At 46.5% G+C, this 17,587-nt stretch overlaps 1 protein-coding gene across 2 annotated transcripts in view; it reads left to right on the top strand.

Moving 5' to 3' along the window:
• The first annotated feature begins 476 nt into the window (after nucleotides 1–476).
• Nucleotides 477–17,587, top strand: part of SH3PXD2A (SH3 and PX domains 2A) — a 261,018-nt gene continuing 243,907 nt past the window's right edge. For both annotated transcript variants that reach the window (XM_075108103.1, XM_075108101.1), the window contains exon 1: nucleotides 477–642. In XM_075108103.1, coding sequence (XP_074964204.1) covers nucleotides 571–642 — 72 coding nt within the window. In that variant the 5' untranslated portion in view covers nucleotides 477–570. The remainder of the gene's footprint in view (nucleotides 643–17,587) is intronic.

The following is a 17,587-nucleotide window of genomic DNA, read 5'->3' as shown; positions in this document are numbered from 1 at the left end:
TGACCTTGGCCGCCGCTCGGGGAGGGTATTTCGGACACTTTCTCCAGAATGGAGGGCCCCGAAGCCATGCCGCCCTTCCTCTGCCCCCGGTCTCCTTAGGGCCGGGCCGGGGTCTCTCAGCAGCCCCCGACGGAGGCGGAGGGTGGGGGCCCGGCCGGGGTTGGGGGCGGCTCCGGGAGAAAGAGGGGCCTTCGCCGCCGCCCCGCGAGGTGCGAGGGGGCACCCGCCGGGAGGCCGCGGGCGGCCGCCATCTCAGGGCAGGCCGCGCTCCCCCCGCCGCCACACGGGGCCGCCGGCTGCCGGTCCGGTCCCGTCGCGTCCCGCCGGGGCCGCCCGGGGGCGGGGCGCTGGCCGCGCAGCCCGAGGCTGCGGGCAGGGCGCGGAGCCGGGCCGCCGCCGCCGCGAGGGGGGAGCCGCTGCGGCGGCACGGGGCGGGGCCGGCACCGGGGCATCCTCCCGCCCGTCCGCCCTCCCGCCGCGCCGGCCGGCATCGCCGCGGCGGGCAGCGCGGCGGAGGGTGCTGCCAGCGCCGGGAGGGAGCGGCGGAGCCCCGCCGCGGGGTGCGCGAAGATGCTCTCCTACAGCCTGCTGGACGCCAACGTGGTGGACGTGGAGAAGCGGAGGAACCCCTCGAAGCACTACGTGAGTGGCGGAGGGGGGCCCGGGCCGAGTCCCCGCTCCGCCGCCGGGCGGGCTGCCTGCCTGCCTGAGGGGGCGGTGGGACGGGACCGGGCGCGGTGCGGTGCCCGGAGCGCCGAGCGTGCCCCGCCGGGTGGGAGACGCTGCCCCGGAGCCCCGTCCCTCCCCGGGGCGCCATCCCCTCCGGGCAGCCCTGGCTGCCGGCGCCCCCGCCCAGTTTCCCCCTGCCGGGGCGCAGGTGAGGCGGCGGCGGGGCTCCGGGGGCTGCGGGGACCCCTGCGGAAAGGCAGCTTGCTGTGGAGACGCACCCTCTTTCATCCCCTACTGGGCTGTCGTTTTCTTCTTTAATGTTATAATTTTAAAGTTTCCTTCCCTTCTGAAGGTGGATCTTCCCTTCTTGCTCAGCAAGATCCAGCAGAGGTTGGGACAGGTCTCCCGGCTCCCCGGTTTGCCTCCTCCGTCCTGGCCGCGGCACTACAGAGTGCCCGGCGGGGAGCCGAGCAAGCCTCTCCTGGCAGAGGGTCAGTGATCCGGAGGTGCTGGATGCATCTTTACTCGTTTTCTCCCTTAAGTTACATTAAGACCTTTTTTGAGGGGGGAGCTGGTTTGCATGGTTATCAAGGCAGTCTCAGTCTTTGGGATCTCTTTCATCTCTCTTTCGTCTTCCTCCTTTCACACCTTACTGCCAATAGTGTGGCATCAGAGGAGGATTTTTAACAACCTTCCCAGCCTCCAGTGTTGCTGCGTGTCATGTGTAGTGTCTTTGCCTGCAGGAGTTTGCAGCATACAGCGGAGTAGCTTTTGCTTACCCACATAAGTGGAGGTGTCTTTTTTTTCCCTCTCTACTTGTTTTGGGGTTTTAGTTGCACCAAATCTTTTAACACTTGTTCTCAAAATACAACCTGCACTTTAATACACAGAAGGTAGAATTTTGTGCATAGAGAAGGTAAATCATCCAGCTTTGGTAAGGAAAAGCCTGAGGAGGTGTGTTGCTTCTGGTGTGAAATCTGAGTGAACTGTGTTTCCTGGCATTGTATGTCTGCTAGATTTCTTTAGAGCTGGTCAGCATTTGAATGGGTTGCCTGAAAGATAAGGCCGAAGATTGGACATAAAGCTTTGTATTAGTACTTAATATCGCTGAGCTTTTTCCTCTAAGGTTTAAACTACAGCCTAGCTTAAGGCTAGAGGGCACTACGTTGCTGAGAGATGCTGATTTGTGTATGTAAAGCTGAAGCTCCCATCTACCGTGGAATTAAGCATCTCATGCCCAGTTCATAGGAGTGGAAGTTTTGGGTCTCGTGTCCTCTCAGGTTGCCAGCTGGACCTGTGTGTTCAGTCTATTCCTCATTCACCGCTTCCAGGCGGGAAAGGCTTCTTTAGCTTTTGTTAGCTTTTGCAAGCCGCTGCTGTGAATTGTGGCTGACACCACTGCAGGCTGTTATCTCACCTGAAAGGTGGCAGCAATTCAGCATCAGAGAAGTATGTCTGCCAAGCACAAAGATATAGAAAAGAGCTGGTAATAACACCTTCCAGATTGCCAGGAGACATTTATGTTGTTAATTTCTTACTTGTTGGAAAACAACCAGAAAACAATTACTTCAATGCTGTATTTACAATTTTGAAAGAAAATATTTCCAGTGTTTTACTGCAGAAACACATGTGTTTCCTTGATGATCGTTGTCACTGCATTTTAATAATAGTAACTTAAACTGTTCCATGAAGCTCTCTTTAATGCTTCTAGTGGCAAATCTATTTTTTCCCCTTCATCCTTCTCTCCCTATGCCGCTTCTAATATTGTCTTCTGCATAACAGCTCCATGTCCCTGTGTGTCCAATTCTTGGCTAAAAGTTAACAAACTAGATGGTTTGTTGGATGACTAGTGTTGGGTCTGCCTTTTGTCCCACTTACTCTCAATCTCTGTCTGTGCAGTATTCAGCACAACAGTTCACAAACACGCGTTGGAGTAATTCAGTTAAAAATAAGTCATCCATGTCCTTGTGAATCTTTTTCTTTTAGATGAGTGAACTAGCCCACAGGTCCAAAAGTCTTGGTCTCTTCTTCATTTCCTAGATTGCAGTTTGCTGCAGATGCATGTGCTGCAGCCTTTCATCTGGCTTTGTCTGGGGTAACTCACTGAGGGTGAATCTGCACTGTCAAAGAATTTAATTCCCTGGGTCTTATCCATTGATCACTGTGAGTTTTGTTCTGTGCTCTTTTTTAACATGAAACAACTATTTTCTTCTGAAATTATTATAAATGTGACTGGGATTTAGTGCTTTCTATTGCCTGTGGATAGTTTGGAGAGTGCAAAGCTTGGTGCTTTCTGCCTTATGTAGCTCTGTAATATCAAAAAGCCTTTCTACTTCCAGCATCCATAAACACCTTCATGCCATGCCTTAAGGCCACGCAACACGTACCTTGGTATCAGATTAATGATGTGTTTCTCTGGTGGATGGTGACATAGTTATTGCAGGCATTTTAACATGATGCTCTTTCCTTTTAATTGTGATCTTTCAGGGCCACGGTGGAGCCTGGAGAGATGAAGGCAAGTCTTAGGCATTATGGGTATGTGGAGAGGCCTAAATGTGAGAAGCACATAAGCCCCTGCACTGCTTGGCCTCAATGCCAGGAATCATTCTCTTATGATATAGGCATAGTTTTTATGGCCTTGACTCAAGAAAGTAAAAGAAAGATGGCAGCTTTGCATATCCTGTGTTAGGATCACTGTGTATGAAACTTCTGAAGAGGTTAATATCTCACTGAAGATCTCTAGGGCTCTGCGCACTGGGAGAGATTAAAAGCTTGGATCCAGTGCTATTTGATAGGAACCCAGCCAGCTCTCTGTCTGCCCTTGGAAACTGCTACTAGGGAAGGAATCTGCAATGCTTCCCTCTGCATCCCTGTCAGCAACCGAGTAGCACACCACCACCCAGTTGGCTGGGGGTCCTAGATGGCAGCATGTGGAAGGATAAACAGAAAGTTGGATCAATAACCACATGCCTCTTGTATGGTACATCCCTAACATAAGCTCCTGCTGCTCTTACAGCTTTTGACTTTCCAAATTAATTTCTTATTCTTTCTCCATACAGATGGTCTTTTAAAAATTGATTTGCGCTTGGTAATACATCAAAAATGTTAAATCTCTTTGCTTTACCCCTTCCCTTTTCTTTTAACAAGAACAATGTCAGGAAGGTCAAGTCTGGGTTTGTTGGAAAGACCCTTGGTGCAACAGGGGTCATACATTGGCTGAGCAATGCTGGGGTGAAGCTGGGTGGATTAGGATGTTGCAGTTAGTGGCTGAAGGTGTCAGTTAATCATTTGGAAGAGAAAAAGCTGGTAAGAAAATCCAAATCCCTTTTCTGGCCCCTGCTAAGTTTTAAACAGCCTGAAAGTCCCTTCGCTTGGTTGTTGAAGTTTGATCTGTTCGTGGGGTAGCTTCTCTGGCTTTTAGTCTGAAATCGCGATTGTCAGAATTAAACATGAAATGATCCCAAAGCAGAAATGGATTATCTGTTTAAAAAGGCCTGCTGGTGGTGCTTGTCTCCTTTAACCATTTCTCGAGGAGCTTAAATTAAGACATCCTCCCCACCTCTCTGTTTCCAGGTATCTTTAGGCAGATAGCTTACCCTTTACCCAAATATCTGTCTCCTTTAGAAGCCCTGCAGGGAGCCTCTGCCTACCAAGTGTGCTTGATCCTGCTCTCAGGGAGGTGAGAGAGGGTTAGCACCTTTACCTGTTCACAGCTTTGCAGGACCTGGGTGATGGCAAATATTCATTTGAAGCAGAGTGAATGGGATCCCCCATCCCCCTCCCTGACCACTTGCTCCACCGCAGAGGACGGAGCAGTTACTTGTGTGCATTATCTCACTAGACGTTTATATGCTTGAGGTCATTTCTGAGGTCTCTAAGTGTGCCTGCGTTATCCCAAGGGCAAGGATGGATACATCAGTACAGATTTCCTCTTCCAGCACTGCTCTACTGTTGCAGTTAGGCTTTGTGTGTTTTTCAGCTTTGTACAGCATGGAGGGAAGGTGAAACGCTCTTGCTTTACAAGTGGCTGCCCTAGTCTCCTTCCAGTTAGTGCTGATTTTAATCACCTGAGATGCCTGTATACTATCCTAATCCCTCCACAGTGTAATTGTTTCCTAATGCTATCTCTGAATGTCTCCAGATTGCTCTTGTAGGAATCTCTCTGCTGCATGGATGTGGTTGCTATCCTCCTCAGGGCACTGACATTGCTGAATTGTAAGGGATTGAGTCCTGCTTTGTTGGGTTCTCCTGGGAGAACAGGAGTGTGCTTGTCACAAGTGACCTATTGTAAAATATCAGCATGCTTTGAAGAAAAGACCTGTACTGCTAGGGTCAAGCCCTGTTACTTGTGTCTTAGCTGCTCCTGCTTACTGCTTAGGCTCAAGAGTGACTCAGATGCAATCAGGCATCTTCATGGCTTTACTTCTTTTTGCTGCAAGCTGCTGGTTATACAAAGGCCAGCACTGATGAGGGGGGTCTAGATGTGTCATGGATTTAGTTGCAAGAATCTTTATTCATGTGTTGGTCCCTCATTGCTACCATGGGAGAAAGGGCTGGATTCCCCCTGCTTGGGTCATCAAATGGGTTGTCCAGTGTGTCCCTGCCTGCAAGTCTGGGTTGAGGAGCTCCATGTGCCTCTTGTGCTAGGAGTACCAGCAGTTCATGGGCAAGAAAGGCTCAAACTGGCTTTTTTTTGACCCTTTCAATTAGCAGAGCTGGAGACTGAGCCAGATCTCTTCCAGAGTGAACAGGATGTGACACACCTGAGCTCACATGGCCAGTGTCCTGTGGGTAGAGCACAGTAAGGGACCCGATGTGAATCAGCAGTCAGTGTTAGATGAGTACCTGTTTAGGACTTATGATCCATTTTCTGCTTTCCCCTTCCCCTCGTCAAAACACCCTGTGTGGCTTTCCTTCCAGGGGATGTGATCCAGCTTGACTCACTGGTCTGAATTATTGTTATTATTACTATTATCTTTGCCTGGGGTGCTGGGAGGGAGCTAGAAAATTAGCAGGCTGCTCTGTGACTTCGTTGTTCCTCAGAACTGAACTTCTGTGTATTGGCAAAGGTTACGTCAAAGGTGACTGTGATGCCCTGCGTGCATAGCAGAGGAGAGCTCAGGAGAAAGCAGACTGGGGCAAAACAGTCCCATTCCCTTGCAGTGGCTTTGCCTTGTATGTAGGGTTACCACCCTGCTGGGGTAGACATATGCCTTTAAGGATAATTTCCACTGTTCTGCCTGCTTTAGATGTCAATCTTATGATTTTGCAGAATACAAAATTTTCTTTTTTTTTGTTTTTTGTCTGATGAAACATGTCAGGAAGAAGAAAAGTCAGTATTTCTGAAATATCTGGAAGCCTCGGGTAGACAGTTCTCTGCAGGTTAGTTTGCAGAGATGGTTTTGGTTCTCTTCGCCCCTTCTCTCACATGGCCAGAGGAGCAGCGATAGCAGGAGGGTGAGATCAAACCTTGCTAGTCCAAAGCTGCCTGTGCCCACTAGTGCTCAGGGGACTTTTCTCTTCCTTATCGATGTAACCAGTTCTTGATGGAAATGTTGCTTGTTGAAGTGAAATTCTTCCCTTACAGCAGAGGTTTTAGTTTCCATGTCTTGTTGGGTTTTTTACTTCTTGGACATGCATTGTTTTATGAGACCAACATAATGTACAGGTTTTTCCTATTCATTGCCTTGAGAGATTCACTTCCTTCTCTTTCTCAGCATCCTCTTAGGCTTCAAGTGCCACATTGCATGTGATTCTCTCTCTTTGGAGGTCTTTTCCATGTTACATTATCTTAGAAAGTGCCTGAGAGAGGTGTAGTCCTTTGAGCTTTTGTTCACAGCAGATTTGCAAAGTAGCTCAGGCACTTCAGGCATCTACCTGCTTTTCATCATGAACTGTCTGCCGGTTATTGTCTCTAAAACTTGAAGCTTCTTCAGCAGGCGGTAGGGTAGCCCAGCAGATTAAGGAGCACTCACAGTCCTTTCTCCCAGCAGAGTTGTGGGTTGGTAGCATTCAACCAAGAAGTAGCAGTATCTAAATTCAACAGTTTGCAAAGTAAACAGCTGTCCCCAGCCTCAGGAATAGATTAAAACCCAACACACAAAGTAGTTGTCCTGACCTGTTGTGGTCAGGGCAGAATGAAATAACGCAGGAGGCTTTACGTCCCGGCAAGCTGCCTGTACTGGCTTTCTTGTGGTTGAGCCTGCAGTGTGCTCAGAGGGCAGTCGAAAGAAAGCTCAGAGCAAAGCTTTTAGCAAGCCCATGAGCTGAGGGCAATGGCTACACAAGCCTGCAAGTTCCATTTTAAAAGTGATGAAGATGCTGCTATTGACTTTCACTGGGACTTAGTTACCAGAGAGATGATGTCCTCAGAGACAGGACAAAAGCTTTCAGCTGCTGCAACTTGCAGGTGACCTCTGGCTTCATAAGAGCCCGGAGTGGGGGTGGGTGCTGGGGCCCACTTGTGCAACGCAGCTTGATGGGTTGTAGTCAAAATTACACGAGTCTCACTGCTTTGAGCTAAAAGGGAGATGAATGGAGAGGCCAAATCATGCTCTTTTCCCAGAAGGGGTGACTGAAGAGGCAGATGAACAGACATCCTAAGGAAGTAAGTGATGGAATAGGAAATGGAGCCCAGACTTCCTGCATCCCAGAGCAGCCTGTCTGTTCATCCCACCCATGCACCCAGCCCTTAGAGGGCTGGGCAGCTCAAAGGTATCGCCCTCCTCCCATCTCTGCAAGGTAGGGTGTATGCCAGTACCCTAATTGGGAAGATAAGGCAAAGAGAGGTTAAGTGGTTGGCCCAAGGCCTCCCATGAAGCATGTGGCAGCATTTTCTGTTCTTTTCTTTGGCTTCCAAAGATGTCTTGCAATTTATTTGATGAAAGTACACAGCCTAAAAAAATACTACTCTCATACGCTGTCATTGTCTTCCTCAAAACCCATTTCCCATTTTATATGGATTAAACAGGAAGAGGGATTCAATGTGACCCTACCTGGGGCAGGAGGTGACGTACAACCTCTCTAATTTAGTCATTAGGGAGGAAACAGCTGGACTTTCTAATGTGAGATGATTTTCTTTTTTTTTTTTCTTTGATCTTCCGTTTCATGCCATATCCTCTTAATCCATGCCTGCTCACGCAAAGGGAACTGGTGCCCAGGAACAAGAGAGAAGAGCAGGATCGTTAGAGGGGGCTTGCAGAACCATGTGTTGTTTGGCATTGTGAAGCTGAATGCTTTCCTGTGGCTACAGCTGACACCTTCTCACCTGGAGCTTGCTGTGTAAATATTACATGAAGAAGGCAGAGAGCTGCACAGTAGCATACTGTTTGAAATTGGTGGTGTCTGCTGCTTAATCAGGTAGTGTCAAAACCAAATACAGTCAAGTCAATGGAAAAAAAACTCCCAGTAGCTTCCGTGGGCCTTGGCACACACTTCTAGAGAGAGGCTTTATTGAAAGTTTTACTGAGAAGTTTGTAATTACTATGTTTTATAATATAGTGTGTCTCCCTTTGTCTTTACTATAAAAGCAAAAAGATATTCTCCAGGATCTCTTTGTTATCCTCTTCTAGGCAGGGACGTCATCATGTTTGGGGTGGGGTGGGGAGGCAAAAGGAAACCAGGTAGATTTCTTCACTTGAAAGGATTTTAAAGTGAAACATCTTGCAGCCTAGTTAGAACCTTCCCACTTTAGCTTGCTTGCTCGCTCTTTGCACCACCTTCTAGTTGAATATGTAATAATCTACTCAGTCTTTGAAACTCACATTCACTAAACATCAATAATATGGTATACTCATTGTATGTATTTATAAATATGGGGGGTTTTGGAACGCATAAAGGCCTTATTAGAAAGCAAGGATGCTTTTGTACTGAAACGTGTGCAGACCTGAAAGATGGTCTCTGCACTGGGCTGTTAAGACAAGCGATGACACACAGATACAGGCAGGTGGGGGCAGTGAGACAATATCAACCAGCAGAGCAGGTAGTTGTCTCAACAATTGGTAACCGAAGCTACTGTCTGGTGGTCATTTAGGCATCGTTGCAAAGAACGGGCATGAAGAAGGGAAATGTAATAACACTTTCAATTGCCCTGGGGTGAAGGTAGAGCAGAGGATTTTCTATTCGTATAGTAGCTGTAAGTGCTTGAATGCAGTGGTGTTAACTGGTGCTTTCACACTTTTGTGACAGTCATAAAGATTCTCTTCTTAATTTTATTGAGCTATTGATTTCAGCAAAGGTACTCCTTATTCCAGTTTTTGGAATAGGAGCTCAGTGTGTGGGTAGCTAACCAAGTTCTTAGACTGGGAGCATTCTACTTTTGTGGGCAGAATACACATCCCCAAATTTGTGTCTTCATGAGACCTTCATATAGTGCACTAGTATGCTGCAGTGTATTCTTAATTGGTCTGAACAGTCACTGCCTACTCTAGCACAGGATCAGGGTGTACCATGGCTTTACAATAAGGCTGTAATGCTGTATAGTAACATCCATTACTATAATGCAACTGCTTTAGTTTGTGATGGTTGACTCATTGGATGGAATGAAATATTCACAAACTTTAAGTGTCCATAAATATGTGTGTGGTCCCATACGTACTGTGTTTGAAGCCTAACTAGCAATACTTATGTTTTGATATGTTGCTGGAACAGTTTCTCTGACCAATGGGGTGTGTTTTATTTTTCCTATAAACCATGCTATATAAATGCAGTGATGCACGAGGCTCCTATACTCTAAGCAGTCAGCAGCATGATTTTATAGGCTTGATGCAAAGTTATTTGCAAGGAAAGCATCCCTATCTATGTTTATAGGGAGAAACATGCCAAACCTCTATAAACCTTAGCTGTGTTTAAACAGGAGCTCCACACTGCCATTCTGTGTCCTTTACAGAAGTATTCCATAGCTACCCATGAAATACTGGAAGTGTGGTTCTCCACTGTCCAGGACATGCTTAGGAATGCAAACTTTAATGTATAAAGTTCATAAATCATCCAGAAAGGTTTGAACTAACATCCAGTGTGATACATACAAGACATTGTGTAGCATGGTAGAAGAGCTCGTGTGTCCTCTTTACTGGTGGTGTGGCCTTGGATCATTTGTTTAACCTCTCTGGATCTCTGTGTGCTCGGCTGCAAAGCCAACAGGATTTACTGACCTTTTATAAAGTGTAAAGATGTGTGTGTTACCTAAGGGCTGACTGCTAGCATCGGCTTTGAAACCCTCAAGTTCGGGTCATATCCCTCTACCAGTAGATCCACCCCTGGGAGCAGCAGTTGCAGGATGGCAAGGTCACGTTGTTGGCCGGAAATGGGAGTCAGGCTGTTGCTTCCCTAGTAGTGTTCAACAGACACGGTAATGAATGGGATGATATGAAAGATATATTCCCCTCTGAGGAAACGTACATTTAGGATGCCAGCCATGCCTGATGGCTGTGAGCCTGTTCCTCTAGGACATTTCTTCCTGTCGTGGAGTCCCAGGGTCAGTAGAGGTGTTTGAGGTAAAGCATGGAGTATTGTCTTTCTGGGAGCAAGGCCCTTGGCAGTAGGCTACTAAGTGCTGCTGTCTGATATCTCTCCAGTGTCTCTGAATTCCCTTTCAGGAAAACTCACTGGCAGAGGTAAAATCTTCTTGCTGGGCATTTTTGTACCCTCAGGGGCCTGATGCAACAGAGAGCATCTGATTTACTATTTTCCTCACTCTGTAATGATGAGATTCCTAATTGCTCCCTCAGCATGCCAGAGACTTTCCTACTCTGGCTCTTGTGTGTGTATTTTGTGGCTAGAAGGTTATTCCTGATTTTATTCTCTCCAGCAGGTGCAAGCCCACAGTAGACTCCTGTGACCTCAAGCAAAACACTCTGAAACTCAATTTTAAATGTTTTTCCATTTCTCTGCCCTTTGCAGCACTGTCTCTCAGCTCAGTGTATTTCTTTTGCCTGAAAATTTGGCACACTCGGACACCTTCCTCTTCTCAAGCAGCCGGAGCTGAGGGACTGTTATTCATGGGACAGATGCTACAAGATGCAGCTGAGCTCCTGGTCTTCAGCAGAAGCAGGGCAGCTGGCACAGCCCCTGCTAGTGCATAAGTGGGAGGCCTGCAGTTTCCCAGGGCTGTCACTCCAGCAACTTTCACCAGCATTAAAATCACTTAGAATTTAAAAACAAACAAATAAGGATATGTGAAGTATTTTCCTGGAAGAAAGCCACAGAGAGCAGATTAAGTGCATCGCCCTCCTCCCACCTCCCAAACATGTCACAGGAAAAAAGACTGGAGTTCAGCATTTTCCTAAGTGGGACTAAAATGGTCTGGAGCTGGCTTCTGGGACAGGACAGAGGAAAGCCAGAAGCAGAAGGGAAGCTCTGTGTGTGTGTGTGTGTTTTTTCTATGAACATGTATCAGGTGAAACTGACAGTATCCCTGGACCAGCATTGGTAGTAATAATCTCCTCTTATTTTCTATTAATAACAAGAGATTAAAGCTGTTGGCTTAAGCAGTGAAGAATAAAGTGTGACTGATTCTAGAGGAACATCCATGCTGGTTTTCCATGTACCAGGGGGTAGCAATCCTGTATCTTCTGCATTTTACAAGCCCTGGACATCCTTAACAAGTTCTTTACTTTGCCTGAATCCAGATGTGTTTTCCTTTAATGCTTCAGCAAATGGTGTTTTATAAAGACAACACAGGAAGTCTTACGTTGAAGGGAATTTAGCACAGTATCCAGCCTCCAAAATACTCTTACTTAAGGTATACGGAAGAGTCTCCCGGCTGTTATTGCTCAGGAAGATTTTTCTGTTTAATCTTTTGCTGCTGTCTTTGTGATTGTAACAGTCTCTGTCAAAACTCTGGACTGCTTTGAGGCAGTAGATTTCCACTTGTTTCTGAGCTTGGCAACTGTAGCTTGCCTTTCATCCTTTAATACAGCCATCCCTGATTTGTAAAGATAAGTATAAATAGTTCAGTTTAAAAATATTTTAAGTAAATTTGTCATGGGTAACAGCCCTTGGAGATTGCAGTACTCATGGTCCAGGATAGAGAGACCATCAGTCTGCCTTTAAACCTCCTGGCATAAGGACCCCTGGCTCTTTGTATAGCAATAGCAATTTGCTAGTGGCACTGGAGAGTGATGGTGTGTACTGGTGTGTGAGAGGCACTGCCACCTTGGACGGAGTCTCATTTTTTGAAAGAACTGAGGCCCTGGCCCAAGTGAGCAGGATCAAAGGTTGTACAGCCTAGAGATGCTACTCAAACGCTTGGCTTCACCGCTGAAGGTGTTGGCCAGATTGCTTGGCTGTGGCAGCCCTGGTGTTGGGTTTTCTACCAGTCCATTCATCTGTGAGTAACGCTGTGTTATCTGTGTGCGTGGTGTTTGCCAGGGTGAATATTGGGATTTCTGGTTTACATAATTCTTCTCTTCTGGTGTTGGGGTAATGTGCAGGTGTTTGGTAGGAATTGGGGTTTTGATTGGAGGCTTTGTGTGAGCACGCATGCGTTTTGCTTCTGTTTTAACATCTGTGTTGCTCTGTGCTTGTGGAGGAAGAGTGAATTGGTTGAAAAAGTGGGCTGGAAAGCACAGGTTTGCAAAGGATATTTAGGTCCCATTGGAGCCGATGCCAGTCTTGGCCAGACTTTAAAAAGACTTTTTCATTCTTTCATTCCTGCCCCTTCTGAAAAGCCCTAATCTTGCCCACAGCATGGGATTATTTCCTGTTGTCTTAATTCTGGAGTTCTAGGTGATCTTCCAAATGTAGTAGGGCTAGACTGGAGACCATCTTGTGGGCAAGCACCAGTGCCTGCTGCTGGGTGTTGAGGGTCTGTAGAAGGACAGAGGGTATAGCACTGATCTGCTTACTGCAGCCTTTACACCTGAGGAGAGGTGACAAAAAGCTTTCCCCTTGTGCTGAGGGCTTAGTGGTGCTAAGCTGTCAGGGCTCTAACTCATCTGGTGAACAGAGTGAGATTGTTCTCCACCAGGCACTGGCTTTCATGGGAGTTCAGTCATCCCTGTGTTTAGATCTTGTTTGCGAGGAGCTTAAACTTCTTGGCCACTGTCTTGCTGTGAGTGAGAGTTGTTGGCTGGGTTATGATAAAGACCTTGACACAGTCTAAGCTGAGGGTGCAACTGGCCACATGATTTGCATCACAGTGGACTTGACAACATCCTAAGGAGTAAAACAAGGATTGATGCCCACTCTTTCTATCTGTAGAAAGGTAGAGACGGTAGATAATACTAACATAGGATTGGCACTCGAAACCTGATAGATATGTGTTTTATCTGCCAGCACCTGTCCTGCCTGGTCCTTTATTGATCTTCTGCTTCTGGTTAACGTGAGCTGTAGCAGATGCGTGTCAATCCCCTATTGTCTTTACTGCATGTTGTGACAGAAAGGGTTAAACAGAAGGTGATGGTGGCTAATAGTTTGCTTTAGGCAGTAACACAGCAGTAAATTCTGAAATGACATGGGAATGCTTTTTAGCTGACGTCCTTGCAAGCCTCTCCATGACATCAAACTCCTGCACCTTTTCCAGTCAAGTTTGGCCTTGCCCTGGTGACAATAGATGTTAATCTGTTGGCTTGTCAAAAAAATGTGTTGGTGGGTTTTTTACAGACCCATTTCCAACCCTCATACTTCCCTGCTAGTTAACACAGCATTATGTCATTGTTTTACCAGGAGCCAAGCACCAAAGCCAACGTTACAGTGCTGTCGTCAGCAAATGTCCATTCACTTTGGGAATTTTTCTGAGTTCCCAGGCTCTTTCTTCCCACTGTTGCCTGTGTTCTGGTCTCAGTGTCCGTCAAAAGCGTACAGATGGTTTATGGGACATGTGTAGGGTCTAGCAGTTGTGGCTAACATTTTATGACTTATTTGCCTTAGATGGGGCTCCTTGTACCTGTTTAGCAAAGATGCTGTGGTTTGTAAAGCTTCATCTTCTGGTGACTTTAGCCAAGACAAACTCTTGGATTCATGAGTTCCCGCATGCAAAATAAGGTGAAGAGATTTGCAGCCCAGCCTTGCTCCTAACTGAGAAAATAATAGCCAAGTCATAGCCAGCGGCAATCCCCCACCCATGCTAGCTCCTGTTTGTTTCAAAACATAATAGTTGAGTTCCTATTAAAAAGTCTGATTGTCAAATTGCTAACATTATAAATTAACTTCCTCAGCTTTCAGAAGCAATATTCTCCACAGATGAAATAAAGCCATTTATAACATCCTTGTAACTATTTTTCCTTGTTTTGCTTCTAGACTTATTTCCAGCTGCCTCTGTGAAGGATATGAAACTAAAGACTTATAAAGTTACCTTCAGTGGTTGGGAACTCATCTACTTAAAACAAAAAAGCCTCCCATCCCTAGCTGTAGTTGGTCTTTCTGGGGCTGGCAACAGTCCATCTCATACTAAGACCTGTCTGAAATGATATCCCTAATCAGCTGAAGTAGTTTAGAAGCAGACAGAGGTGCTTGTTTGAATGCAGATCCTGAATTCTTCTGATACATGCATGGATAGATGATGGAGAGGAACAGGTTCGGCCTCTTGGCAATGGTGCAGGAATTACAACATTCTTGTGTATGAGGTGGAATAAAAGTAAATTTTTTTTTTCCACTATGTAATTAAGTTCTGCAACACCTTGCTGAAAGGTGGTATGAAGGCTGAAAGTACAAGTGGTTCAAAAGAAGAATTGACAAATTTCTGGGGACAAGGCTGACTGCTATTAAACACAGCAGTTAAGATAGGTGGTTGGGTCAGACAGTCTGTAAACTACTGATTGCTAAAGACTAAGCACACTGTGTTCTCTCTGTTGCTATTAAGCAGTTACCATCTAGCTTCATTAAAAACAGGGTGCTGAGCTTAGATAAAACTTCACTTTGGACCAGCCTGGGTCTTCTGATGCTTTCCCAGATGCACCTTAACTGTATGGCACCAGCTCAGGGTTCTGAGGCTTGCCGCATACTGCTACTATTAGTGAGAGCTGTTGAGTCTTGACCAGATGAAGTTAGGAATACCAGTGAGGAAGTGAGCCTTCCATCATCAGTTCTAGCTCCCTCCTCTGCTCCGTACACCTTTTCTTGGATCCTATCACACATTTCTGGGCTACTGTCACACATCTGGGCCTTGGCAGATCACTTTCTGCTTCCCAGCCTTGGGTCAAGTGGCAATTTATTTTTGTAGGGGTTATCATGTCTGGTGTTACTATTAATATATATTCAGGCTTTGAACTTATCTAATGCCTTTCATCCAAGGATCCCCCAACAGTCTGTGTGTTGGCACCTCTTTTCAAGGTAGGCAGATCAAATGGGGAAAGCAGTGTGTGTGCAGCAATGTATCTACTGGCAGAAGTTCCTTCCCAGAGCCCTTTGCAAGACTAGTGGATAATTTGGGCAGATGGAAGTTTTCTTTCATGGCTGAAAGTATTTCTTGTGGGTAATTGGACTGTAGAATGTAGGCCTGGGGCAGACCTGGGTCATTAATGATGTGCAAGCATGTTGCATCCCCACATATGAACCTTCAAGGTGGTTGGGTTGGCTTCATTGGAAGCCTCAGACTACTTCAGAGGATTAATAGTAGACACTTTTGTTGTCCAGCGTAGACATTTTTATTCACAACCACCCATTTGTTCTCATGCCAGTATTGTCCTTTTGCATAAGCAGGCCTCCTTCTGGTTTGACCTCCCGTCCCACTTCTCCACTATTTTGTAGAGAGTGATCATGTCTCTTCTTAGCCTTCATTCTGCTGAGTTTCTCTAGCCTCCTCTGGTGGAAGAGGCCACCCTCAAAGGTGCATAGCAAACAGGTTTCCCTGCCCCACACTTCTTGCAGTCATTGCAGGCTGAATACAAGTGAACTGTTCAGCTCAGGCACTGACAACAATTCAGTCTGGGCAACTTTGAGCCTGTAGTGTGTTAATTTTCTCTGCCAAGTACAGCCTTGCCCATGTTGGCAGGGACCAGATGCAGCCACCTGGAAATAAGGTGGACCTCAGTGGGGTGGTTTGGAGAAGATGGGCTCCTGGGTCTGTCCTGTCCCTGAGCTGTGCGCTGTGTCAGCGTGAAACATGATGCTTGTTGGAGAGTAACTTGTGGTTCTTTCACGGTTTCATTTTCTTCTCTTCAGGGAGTTTCAAAGCTAGTCCCAAAGCCTTGCAAGTGACACTCCACTTGCAAAAGCAGAGAAGAGAAAATGTGGCTGATTATGTTCCGATGTTAGCTTTAATGAGGGTAATCTTAACCAGATGGTGCCTATTTAATGTTCTGAAAGCACAGATAAACTAGTTTTCAGCAGATCTTGGAAACAGAGCAGGAGAGATAAAGGGCATCATCATAGCAGGCAGCAACTTGCCCGATGAGATGCTTGGCAGGGTTACTAGAGCACTTGGATGAAGCTCTCTTGTTTGGGCAACCTCTGCTCCTGGGGAGAATGCGCAGTGAGCACGTCCCGCTTGGGTGAGAGGAGAGGTGGCCTGCGGTTTCTGTCTGAGCTTCAACAACAGTAAATAATTCCAGATTGATGTGGAAGCGTGCTGTTTTTGTGAAGGGAGGACAAGGGGGGAGCCAAACATAACAAGAGTTTCTCAGTGCTTGGGGAAGAGAGCCAGAGTCACATTCAGAGCTTGTAGTGTTGGCAGGCACAGAAATGATGTGCCACATCACTTGTGTATTGGTGGAAATAGCTGGGGTGATTATCAGCAAGCTTCTGTGTAGGTTGGTTTGTGATGCTGATGATCTGAAACTGATGCTGGGATGTTTTAGAGAAACACTCTCTCTCCTCAGCTTCCATATCTGGTTTCTTTTAATGTTTTTGGCATTTGCCATTGGGGTAGGGCAGAGGCCATAGCAGCCCCTGGGATTTTAATCCCCGTGAGTCCAAGTTGTGCGGTTATAGATCTGCTGCCATCAACATCAGCATCACTTGATGCTGTCCCTTTTACAAAGCTGGGTGCTGACTCTGCTCCAAAGTACTGAGTTCCATATCTAAAGCTGTCCTTGACCCTGGCTATTTGGCCAGCTGTCCTCCTGGCTGGTGTCTCTCCGTCTGCCTTTGCTGGGGAATATTCCCAGGCCCCGACTTCGGGATTTTTCCGTGTCTTTACTGTCATGCTTAGTGCTGCTTTTTACACGTCTTGTAGGACTAATTTGTTATCAGCGAACTAAGAAGGCTTTGGGATGGTGGTAACTTCATCAAAGCAGTCTGAAACTCATTTCCCCTTCAGATGTTTAACTCTCTCTTAGAGGCTGATTTCTTCGGGAGACCCAAGAGGGGAACACAGTGCCTTACGTTTTAAGGCAGTAGTTTTCACACTGAGACCTGTGGCCTGTTTCAGAAGTGCTGGTAAAAGTAACAACTGGCAGTAGGTTTGCTTTTCTTAGGCTTAAGTTCACCATTCAGTGGATGAAAAATATGCTGAGACCACGTGTTAAAATTATATTTGGTATCTTTATATTTCTCCACAAGCATCAGTGAAACTATAGAAGCACTTTGGAGCATGTGCTTACTGTGAAAGTGTCAGCAATAGGTAGCAGTGTGGGGGATTGTGGGGGAAACCCTTACAAATCTTTAATGTAATTTGCTAAAGGTAAAACCAGAAGGTTGCAAGCCATTTTCCTGGATGGAGTGAGATGTTTGTGCTGAGATAGTAATCGTTGTTCAGTTGCAGCTCCTTTGTAAAGCTCCCGTGTAAAGGATTGACATGCAGCGATGTTTTGTGCTTTCAGCTAACTGCTTCTCTGAGACTCGTGAAAACCTTGTATACAGCTGGTGAAATCTCTGCACAGCTCTGTGAGGAAAACATACAGATGTGTCTCGGGGTGTTTTTTTGCCTGCAAGTTGGAAGACCTTGCATGACTTGCCTGTTGTCACCGAGCAGATCAGTGGCGAAGTTAGGAAAGAATGGCCCTGAGAGAGTGAATTTGGGGTTTGTTTGGGGAGGCCT

The sequence above is a fragment of the Phalacrocorax aristotelis genome, chromosome 12, assembly GCF_949628215.1.
Source record: "Phalacrocorax aristotelis chromosome 12, bGulAri2.1, whole genome shotgun sequence".
NCBI lineage: Eukaryota > Metazoa > Chordata > Aves > Suliformes > Phalacrocoracidae > Phalacrocorax > Phalacrocorax aristotelis.
This window is presented reverse-complemented; position numbering and strand designations above follow the sequence as displayed.